The 13,498-nt window shown below is 41.3% G+C and overlaps 1 protein-coding gene across 2 annotated transcripts in view; it reads right to left on the reverse strand.

The window, feature by feature from the left end:
- The window catches only part of LRRC49 (leucine rich repeat containing 49), a 328,874-nt gene that overhangs the window by 20,298 nt on the left and 295,078 nt on the right, over positions 1-13,498 (reverse strand). For both annotated transcript variants that reach the window (XM_068106816.2, XM_068106815.2), the window contains exon 15: positions 10,646-10,755. In XM_068106816.2, coding sequence (XP_067962917.2) covers positions 10,646-10,755 — 110 coding nt within the window. The remainder of the gene's footprint in view (positions 1-10,645; positions 10,756-13,498) is intronic.

Consider the following 13,498-nt stretch of genomic DNA (forward strand, 5'->3'; position numbering starts at 1 on the left):
AAGGAGAGATGCAGAAAATAGGGCAAAATGGAGAAGATTGTCATGGGGACCGCAAGGCTAACTCCCGCTCTAGCAGGGAACATGGCCTTAAAATGCATGTTGTTTTGAATACTATTATTGTTGTACTGTTATTCTTGTGTGATCTTAATACAATATTTGTTTGTGAGTAACAATTGGGGTGTCTTCTCCTTAGATCTTTGACATACAGAATAACACATTTTTCTGCCGTGACCCCTCTCGGGGCTCGGAGGTACACCGTGGCCAGGGGGTCGGGGAGGAGCACGTAACATAAACCTGTACATTTTTGTAATCATCAGAGCATGGAGAATCCGAAAATCAATGTTGGCATTTTCACAGACACCTGCATGGCCGCCATTTTGGATTTTCAAAATGGCCACCATAAAATACATATTTTGCGCTATCTCTGCTTCTAGTCAACCCAGAAACTTAATTAAACATGCTAATCCTATGTTTTCTGGGTCAAGGAATCCAATAAAGGCCTCAAAATAGTGATCAGGATTATAGAAAAGCAACAAACAAAGGTGATTTAAAACCATTGTCTTTATATTTGTGATCTCACTGTATTACATAATACATGATATTGCAAGTCCTTTGAAGTTATAGGTATGGGTTTGTAAAGCAAGAAAGCAGCCTTGTTAGTATCAGATTGAACTATAAGTCCTATACACAGGATCTACTAGGTCTATACCGTTCAGGAATATGCTTTTACAGATCTTCATCACTGTCCTGAATTTCATTTTCACAAAGGTGTCTATGCAAATGCCAACATGAATTTTTGGATTCCTCATGCTCTGAATATTCCAAAAATGTATAGTTTTGATAATCTCCAAAAATTTTGAACGAAAAAACATCGTGAACCTGACTATATCAGTGGGTTACAAAACATAAACTGTTCAGCATGGCAGAGGTATGTGCTCTACCGAGTGCCGCTCTATCTTAAGGTTGTGTCATTCACCAATCATCCCATGCTGCAGATGAGTGGGGTTTTAAAGGAACACTTATCCGGAAACCTCTTTTTAGGAACACTTGAGGTTGAGTTTCTCTTCTATAGCTGAAAGGAATTTTGTTTATCAATATAAAGTCGAGTTTATTGGTCGAAATCATCAAATTACAGTTGCCCCCAACAAAGGCGAGGCGATAATATTATCGCTAAGTGTTTTGCAATACTTTATTATTATCATTGTAATTAGTGTAATTTTAAAATCACAAATAGTTGTCGGATTAAAATTTCCCAGCCCAATTTTGTTTATTCTTTATTTAACCTTATACAATTTCGAAACAAATTCGTGACCGTTGAAATTCACACTATGGACGAAGCATCACATACTGCGCTGGTTTCACACGAAGAATGCTTTTATGGGCACGAGGGTGACGTGGGTCATGAGCAGACCACTTTTACCACTGCACTGGATAAGAGATGTCGAACGTGTGCCCATGCCGATTTGGTGGGTTGCCTGCACAGCTGCAAGGGCGTATCATATGATGGCACAGGTTTTAAAAACAGGCCGACCGTATCAGAATCTGGTGACAAGATTATGTTGCCACAGTGAGAGTCTCTGCTCTGAATGCACACAGCTGGTTTCTACAGCTGGAAAGATTTCCAAAAGCCTCGTTATCTGAGGCTGAACAAAATGATCAAAGAATTGTAACGTGTGCGTAAAGCGCAAAGCCCTCGTGTTCTTGGATGGGCTAAGTTAAATATTAATGTTTTCTTTTCGTGTATTTTTGAGGGAATCTTTACGACAGAGACAGGAATGAGTGTGACAGACGATGGAGATCAAGAAATGAAAAGTAAAAATACAAAAGACAGGACCTAAACATTACGGCGGTCCTGAGGAAGCACGCCTGGAATTCAAACCGCGCTCGCTCTGCGCACGAAAGGCCCCAAAATCATCTCCGACAACTCAGGCTCCCTTTCGAGAAAACAATGGGGGAAAGCCCAGAGTGATCTGCCATGGAAAACACCCGCCGAAGAATAATCTCAGCATTGGACAATTCCAAAAACGCTAATTTTCAGCAAAAGGCCCTGGCTTTGGAATTGTCGAAGGAAAGCAGAATCCCTGGGTTACCAAAACCCCGCTGCCCAAGGGCACAGACGAGTCTCCAAGGAGTCAACAAAGGTTTTAGTGAATGTAAGGCAGAGCCCCAGAACGGGAAACTCTTATTGGCAGGCTTCAACATTCCCCATTTGTTTAGCTTGGACTGTTCGTCCTTCGATTGCTCCAGGTATTTTGTACACGAGCCGTGACCTGTAATCCACAACCTCACCATCCGAGGTAAAAAAAAAAAAAAAAAAAGCTACTTTTTCTTGAACAAAATTTGGCAAAAAGTTAAATGCGTTGAATTTCCCGTTTCCTGTTCCATTGGAAAGTGTTTTCAACATTGTGTGGGCGTTGTCCCTTTTGGCACAGTCCCTTTGTGTCGCGGACGTAGCGCATTTGATGGGTAAGCTGAGGTATGGAAGAGCATACACTCAGCCAGTTAGTCTCACGAGCAAAATGACACCTGATTTCAACCCGACTCACACCTTCCATACCAGACCCCACCCTATTCCCACAGCCACTGCACTCCGCAACTTGCACTTGCTCAGACTTTCAGCAAGACTCGGTCCAACGGGACTATTCACCTTCACTCCTTCATTCTTCTTTTCTCCCACCTCTGGAACAAACTCCCTCACTCTCTTCAATCCCACTCCTCCATGCAGGTCTTTAAAACGGCTGTTCACCGCCATCTCTTATCTTCCCCCATCCAAAACCTTGATCTTTTCTACCCCCGTTAATTCACCCCAGATACACTTTTTTTTAAATACCGACTTCTTTCCTGGAAGTCCTAGCAGTGTCCATGTGTTTTATACCTCTCTCCCACCCTCCCCATCCCCTGCCCCTTCCCCCCAAGCCCTCTCCCTCCCACAGATCTCCCGATATCCCTGTTCTCTACTGTTGTACTTGTGTGCTTCCCTCTCTCTCCCCATCTTGTCTCCCGCTCCCTTTAATACATGTTTTTTTTATGTGTCCGTTTGTTTTTTTTGTGATCAATGTTACCTCTTACACGAGCCTCGATCTTGCATACAAAAAAAACAAATAAACAAAAAAAAAAGTATGACAAAATACTTTCCTTTGCTTACAAGCAGCATATCAAGTATCCATCTTCTAGCTCCATGGGAGCATGAATCAAGTATCCATCTTCTAGCTCCAACAAAACATCCCAAGCATATTGTTTTCCTGGTAGGAAAATATGTTTTATGTTCTGACAATGATTAGCCGCACCCCTATCAACACCGTCCTTCCCATATAGTGATTTCGGTCAAATACAAAGCATGGTGTTCGGTTTTGTTGGTTAATTCTTCTTCTTTCATATGCAGCAAATGGCAGCATGCAGCATCTTTTGCTGGGATGATGCTGGGGTGCTGTGCCGCTGATGCGGTGCCCCCTGTAGATATTAAAGCAGGAACTTGGGACTTTGGCCAGCATGCCGGCGATAGATCACATACTCTTTACGAAAGACATCATGGGGTATTTGACGTCCAATAACTAATGCTGGGAGATGGGACGCCCAATTTAACATCCATCCGAGGGATGGCACACTCATTAATGAATTTCTCCCACATGTGAAACGCCAGGATGACAGTTTATAGCTGAGTCGGGATTCAAACCTAGACTAGACAGCTCATAGGTGAGAGTGCATTCGTCTAGGCTATTTTGGAACTTAGTAAGGTGCTGGCGACATCTCGCTTTCTCGCCATAACATCTTTAGCATCCACCATAGGGACACCCAGTGTAATGTCCATCCAAGGGATAGTGCACTCATTGATGTACCATCCTGCATGTAAAACATCATGCTGACAGTATATAACCGGGTGAGATTGGAACCCAGGCTAGTTGCTCGGAGGGGAGTGCAAATACCCTGAGACTATCCTGCTAGGCCACGCTAAGAGAAGTGACATATTTGTTTGTCGAGCATTAAGGTATGATGGATAATAATGCACCATCACTCCGATATATACAACTTGTCAAATGCACCAACTGTTATAATGCAGTCACCTTGTGCAATGTGTGACGATGAAAACATGAAGAAACCTGTTCGTTAAAATTGGTTGATTAATTAATTAAATTATTTATTAAATTATAATTAATTAATTGATTAATTGATTAATTTTAAAAAACCAAAATACTTGAAATAAATAACAGGAAACTTTGCAACAACTGTAGTGTAACTATTCAAGGCTTGTAACAACAATCCAAAAATACCTCTTGGTACAACTGTGAAATATTCAGAATATTACTTCCAAAATCAATGAGGTCAGTGGAGTTGGAAAGGATTTTTGCACTGGGAATGAATGAATGAATGATCGTTTTAAGGCCATTTTCCCCGCTAGAGCGGGGGTTAGCCTTGCGGACCCCATAACAATCATGGTTCCCTGTTTGAGGCAATGTTTTTATGGCCGGATGCCCTTCCTGACGCCAACCCATAGTCGCCTCTTACGATGCGCAGGGATACGGTGTACCTATTCTAAATCGGGGTACACACCGTGATCATTCATCCCAGCAAGCTGGTGCTCAATTTGCCGACCTCGGAAGGATGACAGGCTGAGTCAACCCCCCTGGTGTAAATTCAGCGATCGACTGGGATTCGAACCCAGGATCCAAGGATCCCAAGCCGGCACCCTAATCGCTAAGCCAACACCAGGCACTGGGAGATGCAATAAAATAGGCGAACCCACAATATCAAGCACACATCTATAAACAGAGAACAATTGACAATGGAATTGAGTTTGTAAATGTGCAACACACAGTAGTACATCATTATTTATTGTCGTTAATGTTAAATGAACCCCCACCCACTTTCCACGCCTCCTCACCCCAAGCCCTCTCCCTCCCACAGATCTCCCGATGTCCCTGCCCTCAAATGTTGTGTTTGTGTCCTTCCCCCACTCTCTCCATCTTGTCTACCACTCCCCTTATTATATGTTTTACGTGTCGGTTTGATTTTTTGTGCGATTAATATTCGCTCTTTCACGAGCCTCGATCTTGTATACAAAAAAAAAAACCTTTGGATATTTGATAATCTGTTGAACACTGACACTATTCTCCATCCAACATAATAATGGATGGACACAATGACAACAATGGATACGTATATGTGGAATTACAGATTTGTTTTCTCATCGATTTCCCCTTTTGTAGGAATGGAAGCCATAAAAAAGAGGCCATAAAGGAATGGTATTCCTAAAGTGATTTAACATGGGAATATAAAACAATGAATTGTGTACATTGAATCAAGTGATGTAATGGTTAGAGCGTCCGCCTGGGAGGACTGGGGTTCGAACCCCGGCTGAGTCATATTAAATCGTATCAAAGACTCGGACAAGTTTCTTTCTTCCTTGACGCTCAGCACTTGAATGGAGACGATGCAGACAAACAACTATGGGTTGGCAACCATTGTGCAGGCTTGTTGGGCCTAATGGCCTCCTCCTGCATTGAAGTTCCTGTAAGGGAACTTGTAAATTTGAACTTGGCCACCGAGTAGATTACTCTCACCTTTTCCACAAACAGTTGTCCCTGACTTTTATTGACACCTTTGTATCCCAGGAAATGTATCCCTGCATGGCAGGTTCCACAGCTTGAGAGTAAATGTGAGGGTTGAGGCAGGGGTATTAGTATTACACACAGGAAGTCGTTAATATATGGAATGGTTTTCCTGGCAATGAGCACGTTGTGTATTTCCGTCACATTGTGTGCGTGGATTATTTTGAATCGTACTTTCCATCCAGCTCAGTTGTTTTTGTGTATGGAGTCTCAGGTTGTCACACAAATCACACACACACACACACCCACACACACACACACGACTTCACTTTTAACACGAGACAAACACAGCTGTTGACCTCAGCGGAAGTAACTTGAGCACTCTGGGTAATTGTGCTGTCATCGAGTGGTACCTCTTTTTCTCTCCAGTGGGGCATTTTACGAAGAAATCCCCCTCCCCACCCTCCCCGCCCCCTGCCCCCTGCCCCAACCCATCCTTTCCTTACTAGATCCCGGCACCCCAGGTTCACCTGTGCTCTATCCTCTAAAGGCTGAGAATAAAACAAGGAAGCATCACATCCCATTTTTTAAGTCTTTGCTCTTACTCTGCCAGGATCAGAATCGAGCAGCCCACCTCCCGGACTCAGACAAGGTCGATACAAAAATACCACTGAGTATGCGAACGTTTTAACTTTCATTTCAGCTGGAAAGTTCAAAAAAATATTTAAGCTGATGCAAAGATTGTTATGCTCGTGACCAAAATGACGTCATAATATGAAGAGGCACGAACATCGGGTGAGCTAAAATGCATTGTGGAGGATTTAATCATCGCTTCTTATGGTTGACAGATCATAAATAATTAATTATCTAGAACAACAAAGTACTACTTAGTATAGGAAGTCTATAAAAGTTGTCCCACGAGAGACGAGACCCTGGTAAGGTGTAAACCCATTTGGGAGATGTAAAAGGTAGTTGAACCAACAATTCCGGTCTGAAAAGTGGATGAACATAAAATTACCGGCTCAAATTGAGAACAACCGAAACAGGTATCTCAATCGTTTGTGATGGTGTTTCTTAAAAAAAAATTCCAATCTTGGAGGTATACATTAGAAAATGATTGTGCTTTACAGGGAAAGCTATGTCTGGACTTAAAATGTGGGTAGATAACATGATAATACTAAAAAGTTCATCGAACACGTTACCCCACAGTGTTCAAATATATGTGGTACTTCAACTATAATACAACAATGATTTCAAAGATCGTAAAAAAAATAATTCCAGAAGTTTAGTGCTATACACCGCCCTTATGCACCGCCCCCCTTTTACACCGCCGCTCTAATACATCGCCCTTATACACCGCCCCCCCTATACATCACCGCAATACACCGCCGCCCTAATACACCATCCTATTACACCGCCCCCTAATACACCACCCCCTAATACACCATCCCCTAATACACCATCCCCTAATACACCGCCGCCCTAATAACACCATCCTAATACACCGCCCTTATACACCGCCGCCCTTTTACACCACCGCCCTAATACACCACCCTAATACACCGCCCTTATAGACCGCCTTTATAAACCGCCCTTATACACCGCCCTTATACACCACCCTTAAGCACCACTCTTAAACACCACCCTTAAACACCGCCCTTATACACACCCTTAAACATCACCCTGAAACACCACCCTTAAACATCACCCTGAAACACTAACTAATTTTACATATCCATATCCAAGCACTGCTAAACGGAAGGGGTTTGAAAGTGTAAAGAAGGTGATTTGTGTTCTAAAGTGTTCAAGTATGTAAATCAATTAAAAAAAAAAAAAATTTGTAAGGGTCGTATAAATAAATGAATTCTTGAAGTTAACGCCATTTTACTGCCGTTGACACAGGGTCTAATACACCACCCTCTCCAACACGTTACATTAGTTATGCATGCCTGGTGTATGTGTCCTTCATAATGTCCTTAAAAACAGTAAGCTTCCTGTTTGGAATGATTTTCAATTTTGTTTGACGACCAGGCAGGTAAACAGAGTAAAAATAACATCTCACTCCTCTCTATGCATGTGCTTTCAGGGCAAAATCAGAGACAAAGTACTGCACTGTAAAATGGCAGACTTGCCTTCCGATTCATGTTCCAGTTTGTGTTCAAAATACAACATTCAATTTAAATAAGTTGTTCCTCGATCATAAACTGACGTCTGTAGACAGACAGACGGACGGACATGAACCGATTGCTTAACCCCGCTTTTCGCTTCACGTGTGCGGGATAAAAATGGTGATAAAAATAAAATTGTGTCCAATTTCTCAGGGGAGACCTGCAAATATGGAAATTATGTTGATCCTATGATGAGATACCTCATGTCAAATGTAGTGTGAAGGTGTGTGGACAGCACAATTGAAAGCTTTCTCCAATTAATCGAATAAAACTCAAGAAAGCGTGATATTGAATGGTGCCAAAGCAGAAATGAAGGTAATGTTATGATAACATACTATGATAACAAAATAATCTTTACCTCCACCACCAAAGGTGGGACGAAGTTTTCACCCCTGTCTGTTTGTTTGCCTGTTTGTTTGTGAACAGGATAGCTCAAAAAGTTGTGGCTGGATTCGGACGAAATTGAATGAGGAGTTTGGGCGTGTGACCCGGTCAAAATGATTCGATTTTGGTGAAGATCCACATCCAGAGAGTATAATTTTTTGAAGTGATTCTTTAACATTGAGAGATGGGGCCAAAAATGATATACTGTATAAAAATATATATATATACAGTCACGTGAAAAAGTAAGTACACCCCATGTAAAGTTTTGACTTTTTCAACATATTTCAACATACAGCTATTTGATCTTCATTTCAACAATATCGATAGATAAAGGTGATATAATATCACAAATATCATGAAACATTTACATTTAGTAGTCCATTGTATAATTTAAATAAACATAAATGCAAATTTCACATGTGGAAAAAGTAAGTACATTAAAAGTAAAAAGTAAAAAAAGTAAGTAAGTAAGTACTGGGGAGAGGTGTGGTTTGTCAAAGAGGGCCAAGTGGTAAGAAAGAGGAGGAGGTGGAAAGCAAGAGGGCTGTCAGATGCTTGTGATTGGCAGGTGGTGGCAGACCTAAAGCCACAATTGGTATTCCCAGAGGAGATCTGTGTGACAAGGTTGCGGCCTGACATTGTCATTTGGTCAAGTGCAACAAGACAGGTCATCTTAGGGGAATTGTCTGTACCTTGGGAAGAGAACATGGAGGAGGTGCACGAGAGGAAGAGAGGAAAGTACAGTGAGCTGGAGGCAGAGTGCCGGGAGAAGGGTTGGCGAGTTTCGTGTCAGCCATTTGAGGTGGGGTGTAGAGGGTATATTGGCAATTCCTTTTCTGCATTTCTTGCTAGGCTGGGAGTGTGTGGGACAGAAAGAAGGAGGATGTGTGACAAGGTGGCCCAGGTTGCCTTGAAAGGCTCATTTTGGATATGGAGAAAGTTTATGGAGGCACGTTGAACGGTGTAGGTTGGTTGTGTTTTTTTTGTTTGTTTGTTTTTGTTACCATTATTATTTCTTATTTTGTGTATATGAGAGAGTGGGTGAGCGTGTGTGTTTTTGCATGAATTAATTTTTGCATGAGTGTTTTTGTGTGTTGAGTGGTGTATGATGCAAGGGTAGGTGGTTGGTTGGTTGGTGTTGTGTGTGTATGTGTGCGTATGTGTGTGTATGTGTGTGTATGAATGATCTGGTGTGTTTTGTTGGTGAGTGGTGAAGGGTATAAAGGTGGGTGTTTGAGTGTTCCACCATGTTTGTTTGGTGCTGTGGATTCTGGATGTGGAGGTGTTGTTGTTGTTGTTCACACTGGCTGGGGGTGGGGGTAGGTACGCATCCAGGTGCAGTTGCTGCATGTGGATGTGTATGTGCCCCTGCTGGCCCACCTTAGCTGACCGTATCGAGGTTGAAGGGCCGAAACAGGATGATGCTGAGGACCTCGACTGAGGACCCAGTCAGTGCGGCACACTTGTGACCAGGTGTGTTTTGAACTTATATATATATATATATATATATATATATATATATATATATATATATATATATATATATATATATATATATATATATATATATGTATATATATATATATATACGTATATATATATATATATATATATATATATACATATATATATATATACAAATATATACATATATATATACATACATCATATATCGGCACGATATCTCAAGATGTTACAGACGGATTTGGACGAAACTTGGTTGCTGATTTGGTTAGGTGACACAAACAAGTTGATCAGATTTTGGTTCCGGTCCGGGTCCAGTTCTGGCCTATCAGTGGGATACAAACATAGACTTGTTTAGCCTGTCGGAGGTATGCGCTCTCCCGAGTGCTGTTCTAGTTTCATACAGTTTCATCGCCCATGAGCAAAGTAGGACGTGTAAATCATCACATTTCAACTGTTTATCGAAAACAATTTCCTTGATGTGAGAATGACATGAGGGAAATTTGTATACAACAACAGGCATTTTAAGGCCATTTTCCCTGCTAGAGCGGGGGTTAGCCTTGCGGTCCCCATGACAATCTTCTCCATTTTGCCCTATTTTCTGCATCTCTCCTTGGTGGAAGGAAATTATATGACATGGTATGACATGGAAAATTGGTTTCAAAATAAAATTACAGGAGAAGGTGAGATGCAAAGACATTACAATAACCTCCTGAAACAAAGGAAAGGAGGGAGATAGAGACGTGAAGGGCTTGGACAGGTAGAGCTTGTTGATCCTGGCCTTGAACTGCTGAATGTTGTAAATGGTGGGGAAGCTGCTGATTCCAGAATTTAGCAGTGAAAGGAAAGAAAAGATGCATGTTTATTGGTACTGCATGTCGAAAGGGATACACAGTGAGAGTGGTTAGCTGAAGCCAAGCGAGTGGAGCCAGGGTGCACAGAGCATCCAAAGCGCTCGGCGCTTGATTGTGGCCATATCCAAAAACTAGCCATCCAGAAACGTTTAGCACAGGCCCCGAAGCTACGACTGTTGCCCAACCGTGTAGTTTAAGGACGATGGACTATGTCAGCATGTTGTCTCACCTGGCTTCTTCAGAAAATGCTCCAAGGTATGGGCTCATGGCAGATATGGAGGTCCAGCGTGACAGTGGCTCAAAAAGCCTCTTGGCTATACGAATGTCCTCCACGGTCAGCTGCCATATAAAAGGAGGTTAAAAGAGTCTGATTAAAAACATGGACCTGACTCAAATTTTATACATGCTCATGATAAAGGCCCATTTTGATGCCATGACCAAAATGTGGCTTGAACTTCAAAGCAAACGAGGGTGACCAAATGCTGGCCTAATGACTTTCTCTCAAGTCACAATCTATTCAGTGATCAAACCAAATCTCAAAGCTAAGCCAAATTCCAAACCAGATGCAAGACATGGAATGATGATAAAGATGTGGAAAACAAAGATGTTGCATGATTAACTGCATGGCATCCTGGCTTTGGAATTCAGTCCAGATAGACATCCCAAACAGCTGATCACACATCTGGAAAAATGCCACCACATCTCCGCATCCCCGCAACCATAGGCAAAAGAACCACAGTGTAGCAACAGCCAACAGACAGCTCAACTTCCAGTTTTCCTGGATTCCTTCACCCCGAACATAAAATCTCCAAGGAAAACACCCTTTTATGGAAGAGTAAAGAAAAACAATGATTTTAAAGTGCTGCGGATCGAAGGATACACGGTGTATTTTAACTGAAGTTTCACCGGCTGGTGCAGCATTGTACACATGCTGATTTCGATACATCGTGACATCATATATCATCCCATTCCACCTTGGCATTTCGCCATTAGACACAAACTCTTTTGGCGAGATTTGTCTGTCTTTACCGCCCATGCATTCTGAATAATCATCGACCGAGCGGTTCATCTCTTGAAGCGATTTCAACAAATTTGATAAATTAAATTCACAAAACAAGTGTTACTCGATCCGAAACATAAAAAAATGATATTTTAAGGGTTTACTTATGATACAGGAAATATACTGGAATGCATTGGTGTAAAAATCTTGATTAAAGAAAATCCATCACTGTGCGTTGGATCAGACCAGTTGGCTAGACCTTTGGTTGTTCCATTGTAGGTAAGGAACACCCAAGAAAGGCCTGCCAATGCCAACGAAAGCTTGAGAGGCAGGAAGTGTTTATTTTAGTCAAAATGATTAATTGCTGCCACATCAGAACAATAAGGCAGAGCAATGGTTCGGCATACGGTAATTATTAATTAATAAGGCAAATGTTATTAATTAATTATGAAGGCAAATGGGAAAATTCTAGAAAGGAACATTTTTGTATTGACTGCTGTGATGGAAATGATTATTCAGAAACGAATGAAACATGCACTAAACTAGAAGGTATCTTAATCGTTGCAATAATCTTGGATTGCACCATGTAAATATGGCACAAATCAAGCGCACTGTATCATAGTGCAATCCGGTGCTGAAGTGTGGTGTTATGCCTGGAAATATGCAAGAGAGCTAGCTGGCACTGTGCAATCACAAACTGTTTTGACCATTTAGTGGATGACGAGTCAGATCCACTCGATATCATAAAGATTGCAAATGCCAAGAAGGGATCCTGAGCAATGAATAAGGCAGGGGCAGTGGCCAAACAGCTTCCAAAGAACAAGAAAGCACCTCCAACGAGTCGGCCCCTGAGTTGGAGCCACGAAGCCTTTCTCTCCTGGCAAACCAACTTCCACATCCTCTTCAATCTCATTCTTCCATCCAAGTCTTCAAGACAGCTGTTCACCACCATCTCAGATCATCCCCAATCCAAAACCATGACTCGTTAACACCTTCCCCCTTCCCCCATCCACCCCCCACCTCCCCACCCCAATCCCTACTCCTTCCAAATTTCCTTCCGGTGAGCTATTGCCAGCATCATCGACAGATTCCAAATTCCTGCCCGAACTACTGCTGGGAATATACATATATATATACACATATATATCAGTCATTATGCGACCTTCATATCATCAGTGGGGAACCGCCAGCAAGAACCAGATTACAGATACCAATATACATATATATGTATATACACACACAGGTTGGACCCCCTAACTTGACTAGAAAGCAAGGCACAGATTGAGTCTCACCCCAGCAATTGCTGCACAACCTGTTAGCAACAAGTGCAGCCTGCCACGCTGACACATTGTCCCTGCCCTGCTCCTCATATAATTTATGTGCATGACGTCAGTGTCATGTCATAGGGTGAGTGTGCTTCCTTAGTCAAATATATATATATATATATATATATATATATATATATATATATATATATATATATATATATATATATATATATATATATATATATATATATATATATATATATATATGTATATATATATATATATAGATATATATATATATAAAGCTCTTTCTAACCACTGTCTGACTTATATTAATATTCGGTACCTTCCGGGTGTCGTAGAAAGCTGAAATTTGGTGTGCTGACGGACATCACAGCTGGTACACTGGGGAAAATCCCAGAACCGTCGGAAAGCCTCCGCAAATGGACATACTGTACATGTAAAAAACTGTAAACGCATATGTAAAAAATAAATAGAATAATAAAAACCTTAGTCCATATCTAGCATTTGAAAATTGTAACTTCTACAGACTTGGCATTTAATATGGAATTTTTTTTTTGTGGGGGTGAACTTACTTTTCAAGATGACTTAGAACCAAAAGTTCATTGGAATTATGTTGAAATTATTCTAGATTTTGTGAATGTGACCTTTAAAAGAAACAAAAACCACATTTGACATTTCAAAGCAAATAAATTGATCCTTGAAAGTGATGTAAACTGATATAGAACTCAATTCATGGACAGTACTGTGTTAAACTTCTGTACGTTTTCCAGAAGTATCTCTTTATTTTGCA

This window comes from Myxine glutinosa, chromosome 2 (assembly GCF_964187855.1).
Source record: "Myxine glutinosa chromosome 2, kmMyxGlut1.1, whole genome shotgun sequence".
NCBI lineage: Eukaryota > Metazoa > Chordata > Myxini > Myxiniformes > Myxinidae > Myxine > Myxine glutinosa.